Raw genomic sequence first — 21,151 nt, forward strand, 5'->3', positions numbered from 1 at the left:
AGAGCTGCTCTGATTGGGAGGAGAAGGGACGGAGGCGGGGCGAACCAGCTAGCGCTTGCACGCGCAGACCTGCACCATGAGTGGGCGGGGCTAAAAGGGGAGGGGCGCCTATCAGGGTTTGGAGGGGGCGGGGCCTGGGACTAGCGGCCGTCCTGATTGGGCTGCGGGGCAGGGGGCGGGGCTGAGGCGAGAGCGGGAACGTTCCCCTGGACTTCAGGAGCCGACTGAGGGGAGCGGAGATGGAGACCCGGTAGGACGGCAGCGAGGCCGGGAAGCCCGAGGGCGGCGAGGCTGCCAGCTACAGCCGGGTAAACGGGACTGAGCAGGGAGGATGAGCGTGCGGACGGACGGGGTGGGACTCGGGGGAGTGGACAGCGTCTTGGGTGGGCTGTGGGAAGGCCAGGCGCAGCCAGGGGGCTCGGCCGCAGCGGGGCGGGCTACGGTCACCAGGAGCAAAGGGACTTGCTGAGCAGCACGAAGCTCCCTCGTGGGACAGAGAGAATAGGGATTCTCGGACGTCGGAGAACCGGGGAGAGGACCCTGACTAACGGCCAGCAAGCCCTAAAACGAGCCAGACAGGAACTTCCAAGCGGTGCGAAGGAGGAAGCCTAGACACCGGCCGGCTGCAGATGGACAGGGAGGAAGGGGCGTGAACTGCGTGATGGGAGAGGGCGGAGGGCACGGGACCCGGAGGCACCGGACCGGGGAGGGCAACGGGGCGGGGCCGGAGCCAGCCGGACGCCGGGAGGTGGGGCAGTCAGGGGCGGAGCCAGGTGGCCGCCGGGGGTGGGGCTAAGGCGGAGCCACAGCCAGGGGGCGGGATTAGTTGAACACGGAGAGGTGGAACCGGAGGCGGGGCTAAGCTAGGGGCGGAGCCATCTTGTCGGGAGGTGGAGCCAGAGGCGGGACAAGGCTAGATCTGGGGGCGGGGCCACAGGCGGGGCGTGGTCAGGTGGCCGACGGGAGGTGGGGTCAGGGGCGGGGCCACGGTCAGCGGGCCGCCTCTCGGAACCGCCAGCCCCGCCCCTCTGGTCGCAGAGCGCAGGCGCGGGGCTGCGGCAGGTGCAGGCGCCTGTGGGAGCGAAGGGGGCGGGTCAGGGGCTGCAGCTCGGGCTGCCCAGACCTGGCCCGCCGCCTCCCACTGCAGGGTTGCGCTGGTTCGTATCGCCTCCCCCCACCCCAGACCCCGTGTCTGTCTCTTGCTGTCCCTCTCCGCCGCTTCCGTGTTTATCCTGCCATCTGTGTCCCCACTGCTTTCCGCATCTACGCTCCCCCTCGATTTTGTCACCCCCCTCTGTGCCTCCAACCACCCCAGTCCTTTCCTGTTAGTTCCTGGGCCTCCAACTCTAGGAAGGGTGCACCCCTTCTAAGCCTCTGCCCACTATTCCTGAGACTCCCCTCTCTGTTCTATCTCTCTGGTTCTCTGTCCCCACCTCTGGGTCCCTGTCCCCTCTCTCTCTCTCTCTTGGTCTCTGTCCTCTCTCTCTGGGTCTCTGTCCCTTCACTCTGGGTCTCTGTCCTCTCTCTCTCTCTCTCTCTCTCTCTCTCTCTCTGCGTCTCTGTCCCTCTCTCTCTCTCTGGGTCTCTGTCCCCCTTTTTCCTCTCTCTCTGGGTCTCTGTCTCCTCTTTCTGTAGGTCTGTCCCCCCCCCCCCCCCGGGTCTCTGTCCCTCTCTCTCTCTCTGGGTCTCTGTCCCCTCTCCCTCTGGGTCTCTGTGTTCCCTCCATCCCTCTGTCCCCCTCCCCCTCTGGAAGCCATCCTGACTGCGTCACTGCGGGGAGCGCAGGAGCCAGGGCTGCCTTGCAGACCAGGAGGTAGTTTTCCCTTCACTCCCAGGACTCTGGACTCTGTCCTGCCCCCATCCCGGGGTCCGGATCCTCCTGGCAGCCTCTGGGGGGACCCTGCCTCCCCCTCTGGTGTAGCCCTCTGTAGCAGGGGACTGTGCTGGCGTGGAGGGAGACTTGGGGCAGTCTGCGATAGGGGCTGGGAGCAGGGCAGGACCCGTCACCATCCACCTGCCCAGCCTCACACCTCGGGCACGGGACAGTTCCTGCAGCAGCCCTTTTTGTTTTGTTTTGTTGTTGTTCTGCAGATGTCAGAAACTGGAGGAAAGTGGGGGCTGAAGGGAGGAGGATGTGGGGTGCAGCAGTGGATGGCCCAGACGCCCTCTGGCCCTGGGCAATACTGATTTGTCACTGCTGCCTGGCACCCTGTAGTGCCAGCAGAGGATGAAGGTGCAGGGTGAGGGGGCGCGCTGTGAGCCTGGGCTGTGCTCAGGGCAATGATGAGGACCCCACGGAGAAAGTGGTGTGTGTGGGCGCCTCCAGGCTGTCCCCCGTGCCTGCTGCTCCCCGCCTACCCTTTCTCAGCACACAGTTCCTGAAAGCTTGCAATTCCCTGCTCCGCCGGTCACCCCCAGAGGCCCGGGAGCTCCCGGACACTCCTCGCCAGCCCCAAGCTCCCCTCCAGGCCCTGCAAGGACCTTGGATCCTAGGGAAAATCTCTAGGCGTTCTCCACCCGCCCCCCCCCCCGCGTCTGCAGTCCCCCACCTCCAAATCCGGAATGCAGGCTGTTTCACCGCCCCCGGCCCCTGGGCCTACTCACCCCAAGCCAAGGCGAGGCGGGGATGGGGGGATCCGGGGGCTGGCGATGGGGGGAGGGGTGACCCAGGTCCCGCAGCTCCGGGCAGCTAGAAGCTGCTGGGGGGGAGTGACATCACCGCCGGAGGAGGGGCAGCACGGCTCCCCCCAACCCCGGGGGCTTCAGGCTCCGCCTTTATGGCGGCCCAGGGGTCCTGGAATCCCAAGGGGGGCAGAGAGGAGGGAGAGGAGATGGGGCCCCGGGCCGCGGGGTTAGAAAGCCTTTCACCGAGTTCAGTCAGCACCCCCCTCCACTGCCACCTGTCGCTGTCGTCGCGACCTGTCGCCTCCTACGCCTGTTGTGGCTGCGCCCGCCCCCGGCCGAGCATGTGCATGAGGTGGACTACAATGCCCGTGATGCTCCGCGGCGCTAGGCTCCTGGGACCGGAGGCAGCGTGGGAGAGGGCCTCATGGGAATTGTAGTACCAGGCCCCCGCCAGTCAGTTGAGGAGCAAGGGTGGTGATGATGATGATGAAGGCCTTGCCTTCCGCTCCTGAGGGCTGGACACCTACTTTTCTTTCCACTCAACACAAACAAGGCGACTCGAGTATTTTGTTAAATGGAAACAACAGTTTTTCACTGGAGGACGGGGTAGGGGGGCGGGGGGAAGGCCTCTGGTGCCTGGCAGGGCGTCACCCAGAGCGCTGCACCTGCGGTCCCAGTCTGCGGGGACGAGCACGGGCCAGGCCCACGCGGGCGCCGGTGTCCGAGTCCCCACGGTCGAACACGGCCACGTAGGGCCCAAGGAACACGTCGCCGAGGATCCAGAGGGGCCCCGCCGGCGGAGGCACGTCCAAGGCCTGGAAGCCGGACAGGCAGAGGCGGACGCCACCCCGGGAGATCTGCAAGCCACAGCATGGGGTTGGGGGTCCCTGCTTGTCCCGGACCTCCGGGAAACCCTTTTCCCGGCTCCACCCTGCCCACCCCTTCTCTGGCGTTATTACCTGGATGACGTAATCCTGGGCCGTGAGGTTAAACCAGACCCCTCCAAGGAGGAGGGAGACCGGGGGCAGCTTTGGAATTTGCGAGCACTGGATTAAATACTAGGGTAGAAAAGCAACAGGTGAGGGTGGCGGGATCTCACCCGTTGTGCTCCTGGCACGCAGGCATCCTGCAGTCCCCACCACCTTGCATCCTCCCTCGGAGCAGTCACCTGGAGCTTCCTGACTGCCTTGCACCCCGCAGCCTGCTATCCTGGAAGACAGCCTGGCCTGCCCTGCTGCCTCAGCCCCTGCCACGCGTGTGCCAGCAAACTCCCTTCAGCCCACTCAGGCCCACACCTGCACCAGAGTGGGTCCTCACCTCCCCCGTCATCATCAGGGGCAGTCCCCCGATGGCTGTGTGGAGGGCGCGGATCTCCTCCGTGGGTCCCGTGATGAGGGACGTGCCCGTGTCCAGGATGGCCGCACAGCCCTGGGCACAGAGAGTCAGCCCCCTGCCCACCTCCATGCTGCAAGGGGAAAGGGGGCAGTCATCCGAGGGGTAGGCACGGCTCTAGACTCCAGGCCCTAAGCCCCAGGACGCTCACCGCTTCATGTGGACCTGCCAGTAGGCAGGGGCAGTGACCGGCAGGAAGGTGAGGGGTGGGATGTAGTGGGCCGGGTCGGAGCCTCCCAGGACCAGCTCTCCTCCTTCCGATCCCTCGGGGTCCCTGCAGCAACAGAGTGTGGTCAATGGCACTCCCTGTCCACCGAGAATGGACATGGGGGTGTGCCTCAGGTTCTAGGCAAGGTAGTAGTGTGTGCATGAGCCTTTCTGCGTGTAGGTTAGAACCCCGGGGTGTCTGGGGACACGGTGGAGCAGGTGCAACTATGGGTTTGGCTGCTGCAGGAGGGGACAGCCCCTGAGTGTTGCTGGGCACCAAGTTGGCGCCTTTGAGTTCTGGGCTTGTATAGGGCTGGGGTGGAACTTCCAGGGGGAGAGGCAGTTCTTGACCCCTGGTGAGTGGTCGCCAAGGGTTGTATGCTGGAAGCGAGTGATTTGGAGTGTTTAATTAGGTGGGGAGTGGAATCTCGTGTTTGATTTGGAAGCGGGGAGCATTGTGAATGGACGTCGTTGAGGCTCCTTCCAGCAGCTTCCGTCCTTGCTTAAGCAATGGGTGTTCTGAGCAGGGTTCCTGTGTAGTTGGGGGCTGGGTGACTCCCCGGGAGGAGGGTGGGGACCCTGCTTTGGGCCAGTGGCTTCCTCTGAGGGCCAGGGTTTGTTTCCTCTCCTCGGGTGGGGGTGCTTCCCAGAGGACAGAACAGCTGTCTGGGGGCAGCCCTCCCCCATACCTGTTGAGGTAAAAGGAGAAGACAGGCTTGTCCAGCAGCCCCTGCTCCACCAGGGCGTCCAAAGGGGGCTGAACTCCCTCCACGGCCAGAGAGGGGAAACCGAGGCCCAGGATCCCATCGAAGTGGGCGATGGTGAAGACCAGGCTGGGCTCCCACAGTGCCTCCCCGAAGGTCACTGATGCACCGTGGAGCCCCCCAAGCTAGGGGTGGAGCGGCACAGGTCTGGTTACTGCCTAGAGGGCGTTACCGCCATTTCCAGGAGACCCCACAAAGCAAGGCATGAATCCCAGATCTGGGAGATAAAATCCCCCCTTTCCACCCAGCAAGCCCCACCCCTTGTCCCAGGAAGTCCTGCCTGGAGCCCCTCGGGGGCAGTTGGTCTCTCAGGCCTTGGTGTTCTCCCACCTCAGGCATCCAGGGCCGTGGGTCTCTCACCGTCAGCTTGTCCTTACTCAGGATTCCGTCCAGCCGCCCAGTTCCGTACTGAATGGCAAACTTGGTCCCGTTGGGCCGGAAGGAGCTGGAGGCTTTGGAGTTGAAGCGATGGTGGAACCCTGGGCCAAAGGTCAGAGAGGGGTCACTGGAGCAGTCCAGTCTCCTGGGTACCCGTCACCCCTGTGACCTGCTCACCTGTAAGGTGTCGGAAGAGAATAATGACTGGGACTCGTTGAGAAAGCTGACCCCGCGCCCCACCCCATGCCCCCCCGACACTCACAGCAGGGCAAGCTGAAGAAGTGGCATCTCCTGGAGGGCACCCAGAGGTTGGAGGAGCCGGTGTCGAAGACCACAGAGAAGTTCTGGGGTGGGGACCCCAGCCCAATCTCCCCGAAGTACTGGGCCTGGGGACAGGAGCGGACACAGCGTCCAGGAGGAGCTCAGCAGGGGGGCGCGGGGGGGAGGGCTGTGACTCACATTCATGTAGTTGGAGAGAGGCACAAAGGTGGGCTTGTCCCTGGGTGATGGGGCTCCCGGCTGTGGGGACCCCGCGCCCCAGGCTCCCAGAGGGCTCAGGTGTCTGTGTGCTGGCTGGACACGCTGCAGAGGAATGCTGGGAGGAGACACAGGTGGACCAGTCAGGCAGCCCCCGGGTCACTGCAACAGACCCCACGCCCCTGACTCCCGCCTTGGCTGCCCAGATCCCAGCTAGTGCAGCAGCCGCTGCAGAGGGCAGAGGCAAGGCTGCCAGGGGCGGTTAATTCTGTTATATTTCTGGAATCGTATGGGGGGAGTGCTGTGGGGGCGTTCTGGTCCCTGCACACGGAGCGGGCTGAGGAGGGCGAGTGCCCCTCTGTCCATCTGTCAGCTCAGGCATCCATTGTTTCCCCGCACTGCAAACGCTCAGGATCCTCCTTCTGCTTCTTTGGGGTGCTGTGAGCCGCAGTCGCCTGCTGTGCCGCAGAGCCTGCCAGCCTTCCCTCCTGTCCACCTGCACCGTGAATGCCCCGTGCCACCTCTCCGTCCCCGCCATCCTAACTGCCGTTGCCCCCTGCGCCCCTGCGGGTGAGGGAGAGCACGTGCCCTCCTGTCTCCAACCCTGGCGCTGCCAGAACCTGGTTCTGGTTCATGGCTGAATCCACAGCAGCTCCTGTTTGCGCTCTGCCCCATAACTGTCCCACGCGGAGCAAAGGGCTCAGAGGAAGCCAGACACTGAGTGCTCAAAGCAAGGGGGCAGCTTCCCCAAGCATGAGGCTGGGAGGAAACGCCATGGGGGAGAAACAGTGGCAGGGGTGGCTGAAAAACTGCACGTGGGCACACACTCCAGCATGACTGTATACACACACACACACACACACACACACACAGCAGAAAACATAGAGGAAATAAGGGTGAGCTGCATGCTAATGAGCTTACGTCCTTCATACACAAACAGCCCTTATGGGTAAACAACAATAGAACAGTTCATTGTTGGAAGAGTCTCTGCCATGTGGGCAGGAGGGGCCAAGTGTCTACACTCGCTGCCTGTGTGTTGGCCCCTCGTGTCTCCCGGCTGAGGAAATGCGGTCAGAGAAGTGCTCCCACCTGGTGCCCCTCCTGCTGTTATGGGTGCCGGGAGCGGGAGCGGTAAGATGCCCTGGATGACCGATCCCCGAGTGTTACATCTCTCACAGCCACAGAATTGTGGCGGGGGGACCCCGTGTTGCAGCAGGTGAAGCCACCACTTGCCACATGGACACCCCGCATCCCAGTGCCCAGTCACACTGCTGCGCCTGGGAAGGTCGGAGGAGAGCAGTGAAGAAACAACTCTCTCCCTCCGTCACTCTGCCTGTCAAATAAATCAGAGAAAACCTTTACAAACAAAATGTGGCAAACTCACTTTCCAGTTCTTGACACTAAGTAACAAAATGAGCAAAGAACATAAATAGATACTTAGGATTTAAAAAAAAAAAAGTACAAATGGGGCCAGGTGCAGTAGCCTAGCGGCTAAAGTCTTTACATGAGCTAGGATCCCGCATGGGCACCAGTCCTAATCCCAGCAGCCCTGCTTCCCATGCAGCTCCCTGCTTGTGGCCTGGGAAAACAGCAGGGGACAGCCCAAAGCCTTGGGATCCTGCACCTGCGTGGGAGACCCGGAAGAGGCTCCTGGCTCCTGGCTTCAGATCGGAGCAGCTCCAGCCATTGCGGTCACTTGAGGAGTGAATCAATGGACGGAAGATCTTCCTCTCTGTCTCTCCTCTATATCTGCCTTTCCAATAAAAATAAATATATCTTTAAAAAAATGCAAACGGCTTCTAACCACAAGAAAAGATGTTTGACCACAGACAACCTCAACAGAACACCCATGGCGACTTGAGAAACCTTATTTTGCAATATTGGCAGCTGGCATAGGAGGTCTAGACCGGTACACGCTTTACCAGAGATGCTTTGGGAAAGCCTTGAGCGGTCCACACCAGCGCTCTTGGCTTCCCGCATGGCCGACGCTGTGAGTTCCAGCCCCACTTCTGGCCCAGCCCCCTGATAGCGCACTCAGACAACGCTGCAGAAAATGGCCCAACCACGTGGGAGACCCAGAGGAGGCTACTGGCTCGTGGCTTTAACGTGGCCCAACCCTGGCTCTTACAGCCATTTGTGGAGAGTGAAACAGCAGATTTATATATATGAAAGGCAGATATACAGAGAGGAGGAGATACAGAGAGAGATCTTCTGTCTGCTGGTTCACTCTCCAAGTGGCTGCAATGGCCAGAGCTGAGCTGATCTGAAGCCAGCCACCGCTTCCTCTGGGTCTCCCACGAGAGTGCAGGGTCCCAAGGCTTTGGGCCATCCTTGACTGCTTTCCCAGGCCACAGAGAGGGAGCTGGATGGGAAGCGGAGTAGCTGAAACACAAGGTGGCACCCATATGGGGTCTTGACAGATGAAAGGTGAGGACTTTAGCTACTAGGCTACTGCACCAGGCCTGAACCAGCAGGTTTAAGATGGCCCTGTGTCTCCCCCACTCTGCCTCTCCGACACAGAAATTGGCCCAGCAGGTCCAGCTCTGGATGAGCACAAGCAGGTGTGTTCTTGAGGCTGCGTCTTAACAGGGAAGTGGGAGCCCGTGCCACACACTTCACAGGCTTCCGTACGTGAAACCGCCAGTCACAGGATGAGGCTGGGCTGTGCTGTGGTCCTTGGCCTTGACCGTAAAGCCAGGGCTGCAGGCCAACCTTCCTCTAAGACCAAAGGCTGTCGTTGAATCCCTGTGATGTCTTGTAAATGGCTGCTGACAAAATCAGTCCTCTCTGGAGGTTTGGCCTGGAAGCCTCACCTCCTCTTACCCCCTCCCGTCCCGCAGCCCCCAATGCATCTGAAAAGCCAGTTCCGGTTCAGGCCCCTTCTGTGTGGTACGAAGCCCATGGGGGCTGGGGGCTGGGGGTGTCCTGGCCGACACCCCTGGGTCCGCACCGTGGGCATCCTTGCTCTCAGCTCCACAAGCCTGGGCCCCCTCACGGCCCCCCACCGGGTGAATAGGTTTGAGAGGCTGGGGAATGTCAAGTGGGGAGTGCCTTCCTGGAAAAGTCCTCCCCCACACACACACATACACCTGCCAATCAACAGTTCCAGGAGACAGAGAGTGAGGAGAGGGGACAGGCAAGAGGAGGTGGGGGCTGTTGCACACCTTAGCTGAGGCCCCCAGACGGCTCCCTGGCACTCAGTGGCTGGCAGGGTGTAACTGGGTGGGTGGAAGCAGTCAGTCTCACTCTGAATGTCCCAGGATTGGGGGGTGGATCTCGGAATTAAACCCCAGACATCCCTCCCCAAGCATCCCAGCCCAGAGTGACATGGGCAAGAGCCTTCCAGTTTTGGGGCCCAGGAGTAAAACCTGGTTTGGTGATCTGGGAGCCTAAGAAGGAGAAGTCAGGGGTCATGGGCTTCATGGGACCTTGATCTATAGGCTGAGAGGTGACCAGTCCTGCCCCACGTCCATACCGGATCAGCGCGGCTCCCGCTGGCTTCAAGTCCAGCAGGGCAGGCAGCAGCAGCAGCAGCAGCAGTGGCGACAGCATGCTGGGCTCCAGTGTGCCCCAGGCGTCCCGGGGGTTGGTTCCCCACTCTGAGGCTCCGCCCTGGTCCACGCCCCACCCCTCGGATCACAGGGGTGACCAGGACGTGGAGGCCCTTGGCAGGACACGGGGAAGGGCTCACGTGGCTGTTTTGGAAGATGTGTATGTGGTACTTTTGCGGGGCGTGGTTTGCCAGAAGCCCTGCTGTTCCTGACTCCCACCTTTGGGGGCTGACAGTTGTGGGGTCTTCTTGTCTGGCACCTCCTCCCTACCACCTTGCTCTCACTGCACAGTTTCTGGCTTTTACTTTTATCTCTCACTTCCCTTTTTCTGAGGCTCAGGAACCACAGAGGGAGGAAGGATAGGAGGGCGTTTGTGAAGGTTGGGGCCGGGTGTGACCCCAGATGCTTCCTCTGCCTGCTGGGGCTCAGGACCCCGACTTTGGAGGGCCACCAACGGAAAAACCCTCATGCAAGCAAAACTGCCCAGAGCCCCAGCGAGGTTCACAGCCACCTGCTGTGCCCCTGGGCCATCCCCCCCCCCCAGGATGCTTGTTAGACTTTAACAAATGCAGATTCCTGGGTACCCCTCCCCACCCCACAGACACCCAGGCTCAGAAGGTCTGGAACAAGCCAGGAAAACGTCACGTTGCACCACACCTCACAGGGCTCAACAGTTCTCAGAGAAGCTCCATCTATTTCAACTTATTCCCCCGCCACCCGGTAAATAAAAACAGACTATTGCTTATTGACTGATTTGCAACTTAAAAAAAAAATAGTTTATTGGGGCTGGCACAATGGCTCAACTGGCTAATCCTCCACGCCCAAGAATTGGAATCCCATATGAGCGCCAGTTTGTATCCTGGCTTCTCCACTTCCCATCCAGCTCCCTGCCTGTGGCCTGGGAAAGCAGCGCAGGACGGCCCAAAGCCTTGAGACCCAGCCCCCACGTGCAAGACCTTATAGCTGCTGGCTTTGAATCGGCTCAGCTCTGGTCGTTTGAGGCCATTTGGGGAGTGAACTAGCAGATGGAGGATCCATTTCTCCCTCTCTCTGTAAATCTGCCTTTCCAATGAAAATAAATTTTAAAAATTTTAATTTTTTTTTAATGATTTTTAAATTTTTCTTACAAAATCAGATATACAGAGAGGAGGAGAGACAGAGAAGATCTTTCATCTGATGATTCACTCCCTAAGTGACCACAATGGCCGGTGCTGTGCCGATCCAAAACCAGGAGCCCACGTCCTCCGGGTCTCCCATGCAGGTGCAAGGTCGGGCCTCCCTCACGCCCATCTCTGCTTCAGCTCTCTCGTCGGCAATGCCCCACACGGCCACAGGGTGGCGGTGCGCACCCACGCTCCTGGACCGGTCACTGTGTAGTCCAGCTGCGTCCAGGGCTGCAGACTTTTGTTCGTATAGCTCATGATGAGGCCTCCGGGAGGGTGGCGCGACCTACGATCTGATATTCCAACCTCCATTTCTTCAGTCTCTTGCTGCCTCTCTTTTATTATTTATTTATTTATTTTTAAAGATTTATTCACTCCATTACAGCCAGATATACACAGAGGAGGAGACAGAGAGGAAGATCTTCCGTCCGATGATTCACTCCCCAAGTGAGCCGCAACGGGCCGATCCGAAGCCGGGAACCTGGAACCTCTTCCAGGTCTCCCACGCAGGTGCAGGGTCCCAAGGCTTTGGGCCGTCCTCGACTGCTTTCCCAGGCCACAAGCAGGGAGCTGAACGGGAAGTGGAGCTGCTGGGATTAAAACCGGTGCCCATATGGGATCCTGAGGCGTTCAAGGCGAGGACCCCAGCCGCTAGGCCACGCCGCCGGGCCCCTCTCTTATTTTTAAGATTTATTTTTATCGTGAACTCATTTACAGAGAGGAGAGACAGAAAAATCTTCCATCCACTGGTTCACTCCCCAAGTGACCGCAACAGCCAGAACTGAACTGCTCTGAAGCCAGGAGCCAGGAGCTTCTTCTGGGTCTCCCACGCGGGTGCAGGGTAGCAAGGACCTGGGCCGTCCTCCACTGCTTTCCCAGGCCACAAGCAGGGAGCTGGATGGGAAGTAGAGAAGCCGGGACATGAACTGGTACCCATATGGGATCCTGGCACATGGAAGGCGAGGACTTTGGCCGCTAGGCTACCACTCCAGGCCCAGTTTCAGACCACATTTGGATATGTTCTGAACTGTACCCAGGGGGAAGCAATATAGTTGGTCTTTGCTATGAACTTCATTAAAAGCTGCAATTTTGAAGAAAAAAAAATGTCATGCTGGCCGAGGTGATTGACAGCGCTGATCCGGTGTGGACGTGGGGCAGGACTGGTCACCTCTCAGTGCAAAGCATCAGTCCAGGGACTCTGCACTGCGAGTAGGAGCCAGCTGCTGCCTTCTGTGTGCACAGGTGAAGGGATGGGTCCCTTTGTTACAGTGTTATTTCTGTATGTTCTGGGAACAGGATGGACGGGGCAGATCCCGGGCAGTGTGTGCAGTGTAAGGCCAGAAGCCCGGGCCCGCAGCGCCCTTGGCCACAGACACAGTGGCTGTGAATTGTCCTAGGAGGGAGAGTTGGAGATGTGTGGGTTGGAGGACCACCGAGGAAGCCCATTACAGGTGAGGAATGACCTGTGAGGGACTTGCACAGACCAGGCCAATGTGATCACAGTTGAACCAGCAAGGGAAGCCAGACACTGTGTCTGGGTCAGCCCAGGACACCTGCCCATGTGGGAGACCTAGGCTGGGCTAGCTGGCATGAATCAGTGCCCACTGGGGGCCTGCTGGCAGGTACTCACCAGTGAGTGTCAAGGCAGGGGCTGAGCCATGTTAGGCTGGGCCATGACGCTAACCAGCACACAAAAGAACCAGCTCTCGGGGTAGATCCTGTGGGGAATTCATGAGCTTATTCCTGTGGGACTGTAAAACCCCAGACCCAGTCCACACCCATGCCCAGGGATGCTGCAGCCATGCCTAGCAGATTGGGCTGGGCCAGGCTGCAGCTCCTGCCGCTGAATGTCAAGGTGAGGCAGGCCATGACAGACATGGTCACAGCACCCACCAGCATACATGAGACCCAAGGTGGGTGGGCAGTGTAAACGTGGTAGGGGCAGCAGGAGCTCCCCTGTTGGGCCACTGCTCCCACTGCTGTGTATAAGAGCTGGGACTTGGGGTGGACCAGGCTGGGCAGGACTAGAATGCCTGTTGGCTTGCATGCAAGCTGGTGTCGGGGAGGGCTGGGCTAGGTCAGGTCACTGCATCTGTTGGCACACACAAGAGCCAGGCTAAGTGGCCACTGGCTGGGCTTCACCGCCATATCAGCTGGCGAGTGCCAGGACTGGGGGCAGGTCCTGTCAGGCTAGACCACAATACCACCTGGAAAATGCAAGATCTGGAGCAGAAAGTGGACCTTGTAGGGAAAACTATGGGCACCACTTTGATGGGCTGCAGCTCCCACCGGTGAGCAGGAGACCAGGGCTGGGGGCAGGCCTGGCTGGACAGGCGGTAAATGTGAGCTGGATGGTGGGGTTGGCTGGACTGAGATAGGCTGCAGCACCCATTGATCCAGTCTGCTGCACATACAGATATGCTTAGTAATCAGGGCTGGGGACAGGCCTGCTGGGAGCTACCGGGGTCACTCTGACTGGGAGGCAGTTCCCGCTGGTGTGTGTGAGGGCTGAGTGTGTGTTGGACAGAGTTGGACTGGGCTGCAGCATCCAATGGTTTGCGTATGAGATGGGGCTGGGGACAGAACTGACCGGGTGACTGCAACTACCAGTGTGTGTGTGTGGGGGGGGCTGACGTGGGTGACAACGGATCCAGACCCTGCGCTGGCTGGCACATACAGGAACCAGGGCTGGGGTCACCTCTGGTGAGGTTTCTTTGGGGAGCCCAAACTGGACGGCTAGACTCGAAATTCTAATCACGGGGAAATTCACAGGCTCTGGGGTCTGACGTGGAGTGCATGTGTCAGAATTGGGTCTCCTCAGTTCCTGAAGCCTGGCCAGTGGACAGCATGCCCAGATGCACACGGGGGACATGACAGCTCACTGAGACCTACAGAGGACATCCAGTACCATGGCAGAGGATGGAAGGCAGAACAAACTGGACAACTCTCTTGGCCAAGCATTGACAGCAACTCTCTGGATGGATGGAGACTCTAAGGTAGACTATGTCGGCCAGTGGACCGTGGAAGGATTTCCTCACCCTTGGAGCAGTGAGGTCAACAGCATCTCCGAACTATCAGAACCATTTAAACAGAACCTTTGGAGCATGCTCCGCTTCGGGGACCCTGGGATGACATCCAGCGGCTGTCGCCCATCCCTGGGGACTGATGCAGTTGGGTTGCTGTGAACAGGCCTCACCTTCTATCCCCGCTTTCCCCGGATACAGGAGGAAAGAAGTGGATCGGAGGCAGTTGTCTGCTCCACTTCCCCCACTCCTTAACCCTCCGCATCCTGACTGGTGGTCCACATGGGCATGCAGCCTTCTGCACTGCAGAAACATCATCAAAAATCAACTTATAAAGAATTACAATTGGTTAAGGCACACTTTATCTGTTGCTGTGGGCATAGGTTATGTCACCTCTGATTCCATTTTAGAATAGTAAATGTGGAGTAGCTACTGCTGTGCCTGCAAGCACCAGCATCCCACATAGGCTCTAGGTAAGCCCTGGATGCTCCATTTCCCATCCAGCTCCCTGCTGTGGTCTGGGAAAACAGTCAAGGATGGCCCAGGTCTTTGGGACCCTGCACCTGCATGGGAGACCCGAAAGCAGCTCCAGGCTCCTGGCTTCAGATCAACTTAACTCTGACTGTTGTGGCCATTTAGGGAGCAAACCAGGAGATGGAAGATCTTTCTGTCTCTTCTTCCTCTGTAAGTCTGCCTTTCCAATAAAAATAAATAACTCTTTTCAAAAAAAAATGTATTTATTTGAAAGGCAGAGTTGCAGGGCGTCGTGGCATAGCACAGCAGGTAAACATCCTGTGTAAGTGCCGGTCTGAGCTCTGGCTGTTCCATTCCTGACCCAGCTCCCTACCAACGCCCTGTGAAAGCAGCAGCGCATGGCTCGAGTGCTTGGGACCCTGTCCCCACAGGGAGACGGGCTGTGGCTCCTGGATTTGGCCTGGCCCAGCTTCCGTCACTGCAGCCATTTGGAGAGTGAGGCAGTGCCTGGAAGACTTTCTCTCTCTCGTTTTTTCTGTCTGCAACTCATGACTTGCAAATGAATAAAAATTAAGCTTTTTTTAAAAGATTTATTTTTATTACAAAGTCAGATATACAGAGAGAGGAGGAGAGACAGAGAGGAAGATCTTCCGTCCGATGATTCACTCCCCAAGTGAGCCGCAACCGGCCGATACGCGCTGATCCGATGCCAGGAACCTGGAACCTCTTCCAGGTCTCCCACACGGGTGCAGGGTCCCAAAGCTTTGGGCCGTCCTCAACTGCTTTCCCAGGCCACAAGCAGGGAGCTGGATGGGAAGTGGAGCTGCCGGGATTAGAACCAACGGCCATATGGGATCCCGGGGCGTTCAAGGCGAGGACTTTAGCCACTAGGCCACTGCGCCGGGCCCAATTAAGCTTTTTTAAAAAATAAAAAGGTGTAGTAAGCACAGGATTACACCGTGGGAATTATTTGTGATAAAAATATAATACAACTGTCCATCACAGCCAAGGGGAAAATTAAAACCCCAACGAAACGTCAGTTCACACCCGGGGAATGGCTAACAAACGAACGTAGTAAGTGCTGGCCAGGAAGTGCAGACTGGCGCCACCTGGCGGCGCTGGTGGGATGCTGCACAGGCAGTGCAGGCTGCCAGGTCCGCGAGGACGGAGCCCAGGAGCAGGGACGCACGGTGCGGTGGTAGGCAGCCACACACGGGTCTGGAGTCCTGACGCCCAAGTGCACTTTGATCTCTTCCATATCCAAGGGACACTCAGTGTGTGCGTGCTGTGTGCATGAAATGCCCGGCCGGCAAACATCCAGGCTCGGAGCGGCTGTGGCACAGTGGAGAGAGTGGGGTTTCTTTGTTGGGTGAGGAAAAAATGTTTCGCCAGTGGTCACAGCAATGGTTGGCACTTCTCCGTGAACCAACTGCACGCCTCTACGTCGGGTGACGCGCTGCCTAGGTGAGGGCAGCTGGAGCCAACTATAATGACTCAACCCCACATCCACAAACACAGCAGACGTGGGGTGCTCCTCCCTCGGGGCTGTCTTGGTTCAGATGTGACCACCTCACTTGATCCAAAAAAAAAAAAAAAAAAAAGCCGGGAGCAGGGAGTCCTGCAGGTGTAGGAGAATTTGAATCGGCGCCCAGATGGGATCCAGGAGCAAGAAAGGCAAGGATTTTACCCACTAGGCTACTGCACCAGGCCCCAAAGATTATCTTTTTTTTTTTTTTTAAGATTTATTTCAAAGTCAGATATAGATCTTCTGTCCGATGATTCATTCCCCAAGCGGCCACAATGGCCGGAGCTGAGCGATCCGAAGCCAGGAGCCTGGAGCTTCTTCCGGGTCTCCCACGCAGGTGCAGGGACTGTATCACAAACGGCGTGGGATGCGCCCAAGTGACGGGTCGGACGCGGGTCGAGCCGCTGCGGGCGGACACAGCTCCCCGGAGGCCGCCGCAGGGCACACTTCCGCTGGCAGCCCCACACTTCCGCTCGGGGCAGCTCCACCCCACCCCGGGGGCCGGTTCCCCAGCGGACCGGAAGTCCGTCGCCCTTCACGCTCCACCCTTTCCGGACGTGACGCCCGGCGGGGTTGCCGGAAGAAGTGGCGAAGTTACTTTTGAGGGGGACTCGAGTGGCGGCGGCGTGTCAGGCAGTACGGAAGCAGAGGAGGAAGGGGAGCCGAGGAGGGGCGCGGCGGCAGGTGCCCCCGAGAGCGGGGCGCGGCGGAGCAGCCCCGGGCCCGGCCTGCTGTCCCCGAGCGCTTCCGCTCGTTTCCCTTCTCCTGCCCTCCTTCCCGCCGCCGTAGCTCGTGCATCCCCCTCGGCTGTTCCCACGGCAACGCGAGGAGACCCCTCCCTCCCTCCCCGCGAGAGGACGCGAGACCCCCGTGCAGCCATGAGCCCCGCCCCCCACGGGCGGTCGGAGAGGGGCGGGGCCTGGAGCGAGGTGATGGGCGGGGCTTGCCGGTGATGGGCGGGGCCTGGGCGAGGCGGTGGGCGGGGCCATGAGCTAGAGGATGGAGGGGTGGGCGGAGCCTGGAGTGAGTGATGGGGCGGGGTCGGGGCGTGGCCTGAGGTCAGGTGAAAGGCGGGACCAGGAGTGAGGTGATGTGCAGTGTCTGGGTGGGCTGGGGCGGGGCCTCGTTGCATGGGCGGGGCCTGATGGGCTGGGGCGGGGCCTGGCGGGCTGGGGCGTGGCCTAGGAGGAAAAGATGGGGATGTGACTGAAGCAGATGGTCAGAATGAGAGTAGGACCACCGCCTGAGGAAAACCAGACAGTCGTGGGCAAGCAGGTGGGCCGGGCCTGGAAGGGGTGTGTTTGCAGGCCAGGCTGTTAGAAGGGTAGGAAGGGGGTTGCCTGGGGCTGAGGTCTCCAAGCAGTCGCCAGAGTGGAGGGGAGATGGAAGAAAGACGCCCCCGCCTCCCATCAGGACCTGCAGCTGGCCTGATCCGGTTCCCCTTCCCCCCCACCCCGGGCCGTCCATGCCCGTGTTCTGCAGGCTGCTCCGTGACCCCACCATGTCTTCCCCCACCACGAGTTCGCTGGACACCTCCCAGCCCGGTGAGTGACCCTGTGCCTCCCTGGCGCCCCGCACAGTGGCCGGAGAAAGTGACCACCCTCTTTCCCTCTGTCCTTCATGCATCCATCTGGCAGGAAATGGCCCTGCCCAGCCCAGCACCTCCTCCTGCTCCTCTTCGCCCACCGTAAAGGAAGAGGGTCCTGAGGGCCAGGAGCCCGGGGCCCCGGGCCCAGATGAGGCGGCCTCAGCCTGCGTCGTGGGTAAGGACCCGGTGACAGGTGCCCAGGCATGGAGAAGGGCCCCAGGAGACACTCAGGAAGGGAAAATGGGACTGAGGATGTGGGTGGGGACCCGCTGCTCGTCTCTGGGATGTCCTTCCTGTGATGTATTCAGTGTGTATAGCACCTCCCTCCCGCTGCCAAGTTGTGCACGATGTTTGTGGGTGCAGGTGACCTCTCTCCCTGCCGTCCCTCTGCTGTCTCATGTGTCCCCTGCAGCCAGCTCACAACCCTTGTCTGTCGCCCCCCAGTCACCCTGGATCCAGAGGAGGAGCCGGAACGCAAGCGCAAGAAGGGCCCAGCCCCCAAGATGCTGGGCCACGAGCTTTGCCGCGTGTGCGGGGACAAGGCCTCTGGCTTCCACTACAACGTGCTGAGCTGCGAGGGCTGCAAGGGCTTCTTCCGGCGCAGTGTGGTCCATGGCGGGGCTGGGCGCTATGCCTGCCGGGGCGGCGGCACCTGCCAGATGGATGCCTTCATGAGGCGCAAGTGCCAGCTGTGCCGGCTGCGCAAGTGCAAGGAGGCCGGGATGCGGGAGCAGTGTGAGTGGCCCGGGCAGGGGAAGGGGCGGTGGGCAGGCCGAGCCGCTGCTGAGCTCCGTCCCCCCACCAGGCGTCCTCTCAGAGGAGCAGATCCGCAAGAAGAAGATCCGGAAGCAGCAGCAACAGCAGCCTCCGGCACCCACGGAGCTGGGAAGCAGCTTAGGCGCTGCACCAGGCGCGTCCCCTGGGTGTCCTGAGGCCGGTGGCCAGGGCCTGGCAGAGGCTGAGGGCATCCAGCTCACAGCGGCCCAGGAGCTCATGATCCAGCAGCTGGTGGCGGCCCAGCTGCAGTGCAACAAGCGCTCCTTCTCAGACCAGCCTAAAGTCACGGTACCAGGTGGTGGGGGAGGGGCTGGGCCCGGGTGCTGGAGGGAAGGGCTTAGAAAGGGGGTCCTGCCTCAAGAAGCCCTGGAGGCCTTGGTCTTGCGGGCTAGGGGTGGAGTTAGGGGAGGGTTCCTGGGAGTGACTGCGGTCTCCTGTGCCGCAGCCCTGGCCCCTAGGTGCTGACCCACAGTCCCGCGACGCCCGGCAGCAGCGCTTTGCCCACTTCACGGAGCTGGCCATCATCTCGGTCCAGGAGATCGTGGACTTCGCCAAGCAGGTGCCCGGCTTCCTGCAGCTGGGCCGGGAGGACCAGATCGCGCTGCTGAAGGCGTCCACCATCGAGGTAACGGCCCCGCCTCGCCCTCAGCGTGACCCCTTCCCCCTCTGCTCCCAAGGAGCCCCAGGGGAGAGTGCGTGAATGGATGCCAGGAACAGGGCGACCACCTCTGTGGTGATCAGTCTAGCCATAACCAACAGCGAGCCTCCCACGAGCCCAGGTGCTGGTGGGGTCACCTTTAGAAGAAATAACGGAACCCTAGAGTCCCCCATCTGCTGGCTCACTCCCCCACGTAGCCACAACAGCCAGCACTGGGTCAGGCCAGAGCCAGGAGTCAGGAGCTTCTTCCAGGTCTCCCATGCAGATGCAGGGTCCCAGGGCTTTGGGCCGTCCTCCACTGCCTTCCCAGGCCACAGGCAGGGAGCTGGAGGGGAAGTAGAGCAGCTGGGACACAAACTGGTACCTAATGGGATCCAGGCGCCTCCAGGAGGAATATTAGCTAGTTGAGCCATTGTGCTGGGCTTCCCGTGAAGTTTTTGAAGTCTTCCCGTGTGCATGGAAGGTTTCTCAGTGGCCTTGACATCTGGCTTAAGTCAGGGATAAGAAGTGTTCTCCTGCTGTATGCAGGGTGGACCCCCAGTGCTCATGCGTGACTCGGAACGACACAGACAAAGCCAGCCTCCCACCTGCCTGGTCTCCGCCTGGGGGAGGATGTGTGGCAGGTGCCGGAGCCCAGGGCGGAGGGGGACCCCGCCAGACCCCGTTCTGGGCAGGAGGGGTGGGCAGCCGCAGAGGGGTCACGGGTCCTGCCGCCCCAGATCATGCTGCTGGAGACGGCGCGGCGCTACAACCACGAGACTGAGTGCATCACCTTCCTGAAGGACTTCACCTACAGCAAGGATGACTTCCACCGTGCAGGTCGGGCCGGCGCTGCACACAGGCAGCGGGGTTGTTGCTGGGTGGTCCTGCAACCTCTTCCCTCTCCCCCAGCCTGGGCTCACAGAGAGGCGGGCCTGCAGTGGACACACCCACTGTGTAGCGCAGCCCTGACCCTCTGTCCAGCTTTGCAGGGCATCCTTTGTTTCTCCATGGAACATTCTAGAAGCCCCTCACCAGGCTCCCTGCCTACCCCCTCCTAATGTACCTGCCCAGCAGGCACACCTAGGTTGACACTCCTCTCTGCTCAGTCTGGAACTTTCCAGAGCTTCCTCCTCACAGTATGGTCCCGAAGCCCTCCAGGCCTTGGCTACAACCTCTCACTGTCACCTTCCTTTGGTCGATTGGGCGTGCCCTAGCCTCGGGCCCTTGTGCTGGCCATTGCCTTGCTTGGAAAGAGCACTACTCGCTCGTCTGCTCTGTCCTGGACCCCCTGCCCAGTCCCTCAGTCCACACCCCGTGTGGCACCGGCTGTGCCCAGCTGCTGACCAGGCTGGCCTCCCACCCCGCAGGCCTGCAGGTGGAGTTCATCAACCCCATCTTCGAGTTGTCGCGGGCCATGCGGCGCCTGGGCCTGGATGACGCCGAGTACGCCCTGCTCATTGCCATCAACATCTTCTCAGCTGACCGGCCCAACGTGCAGGAGCCTGGCCGCGTGGAGGCGCTGCAGCAGCCCTATGTAGAGGCGCTCCTGTCCTACACGCGCATCAAGAGGCCACAGGTACGGCGGCCCCAAGGGCTGATGAGCCTGACAGGGCAGGGCCTGGTGCTGCCAACCACCTGCGGTCCACTGCCTGCCGCCCACCACCCACTGCTCATCTCCGCTGCCCGCCCTCTGCCTGCAGGACCAGCTCCGCTTCCCGCGCATGCTGATGAAGCTGGTGAGCCTGCGCACGCTGAGCTCCGTGCACTCGGAGCAGGTCTTCGCTCTGCGACTCCAGGACAAGAAGCTGCCGCCTCTGCTGTCAGAGATCTGGGACGTGCATGAGTGAAAGGCCGGCCCGCTGACTGCCCTGCTGCCTTGCCTGACCGCCAGCCGCCACCCCAGCAGACGGCCGCCTCGTCCTTCCTCTTCCCCGGGGGTACGGGGCCTGGGCTGGGCACTGGCTCCAGCCCCGTGGGGGTCCAGGAGGCTCCCTGCCCCCTGAGTCTTCCAGGAGGATACAGGGGTTGGGGGCTGCACCTCTGACCTCCCCTGGTGCCCTCCCTGCCAGCTTACCCCCCCCCAAGACCACCACGCCGTGCACCTTGAATGAGAGGGAGGGGAGAGCCCACCGGAGGGCCCCCTCCCCCACTGCGCCTTTTATTTAATAAAACTGAAAACACAGTAGAAAGCAGACAGTAAGATGCCAACAGGAACCAGCCCTCAGCAGGGAGTGTGGCCAGTAGGCGTGGTTTCCTCTTGCAGGGTTTGTTGTCCAAGGAGAAACACGAGTTGGTACTGGGGGGGGTGCTCTGTGGGCGCTGTGTTTGGGGGCTCCTGTTCACGTCTGAGTAACACAGAGGTTCTGGGGACGCCCTCCGAGCTTCGGGAATGCGAGGAGTGGGGCATTTGGTAGTGGCGGCCAGCCGTTGCGGAGGGAAGGGGCCCGAGTTGAGGCTGAGCCGGCCCTGCAGGGCTGCAGGAGCTGGTGGGTCGGGCCTGGTCGCAGCTTAGAGGGGCGTGCTGCTGAATCGCGAGACGGGCCGGGGGCCGAGCGAGCCTCCCGCAG

At 60.6% G+C, this 21,151-nt stretch overlaps 2 protein-coding genes across 4 annotated transcripts; one reads left to right on the plus strand and one right to left on the minus strand.

Moving 5' to 3' along the window:
* The first annotated feature begins 167 nt into the window (after window positions 1–167).
* On the plus strand, window positions 168–20,773 carry NR1H2 (nuclear receptor subfamily 1 group H member 2). 3 transcript variants are annotated; one of them, XM_012930347.2, is made up of 10 exons: window positions 168–308; window positions 16,369–16,508; window positions 17,062–17,123; window positions 17,217–17,342; window positions 17,612–17,902; window positions 17,973–18,232; window positions 18,390–18,569; window positions 19,322–19,421; window positions 19,952–20,160; window positions 20,285–20,773. In XM_012930347.2, exons 3-10 carry the CDS (start codon window positions 17,081–17,083, stop codon window positions 20,429–20,431), a joined length of 1,356 nt encoding a protein of 451 aa, XP_012785801.2. In that variant the 5' UTR covers window positions 168–308; window positions 16,369–16,508; window positions 17,062–17,080; the 3' UTR covers window positions 20,432–20,773. The 3 variants fall into 3 exon arrangements, with proteins under 3 accessions (XP_012785801.2, XP_058530953.1, XP_058530952.1); XM_058674970.1 differs by lacking the exon at window positions 168–308 and adding an exon at window positions 16,085–16,215; XM_058674969.1 differs by lacking the exon at window positions 168–308 and adding an exon at window positions 16,117–16,263.
* On the minus strand, window positions 3,220–9,412 carry NAPSA (napsin A aspartic peptidase). Its single transcript, XM_058674982.1, has 9 exons — window positions 9,319–9,412; window positions 5,826–5,961; window positions 5,629–5,752; window positions 5,349–5,467; window positions 4,914–5,113; window positions 4,169–4,291; window positions 3,943–4,090; window positions 3,585–3,683; window positions 3,220–3,482 (listed from the first exon to the last, which is right to left on the minus strand). Exons 1-9 carry the CDS (start codon window positions 9,393–9,395, stop codon window positions 3,273–3,275), a joined length of 1,236 nt encoding a protein of 411 aa, XP_058530965.1. The 5' UTR covers window positions 9,396–9,412; the 3' UTR covers window positions 3,220–3,272.
* Window positions 20,774–21,151: the final 378 nt, after the last annotated feature.

Source organism: Ochotona princeps, chromosome 16, assembly GCF_030435755.1.
Source record: "Ochotona princeps isolate mOchPri1 chromosome 16, mOchPri1.hap1, whole genome shotgun sequence".
NCBI lineage: Eukaryota > Metazoa > Chordata > Mammalia > Lagomorpha > Ochotonidae > Ochotona > Ochotona princeps.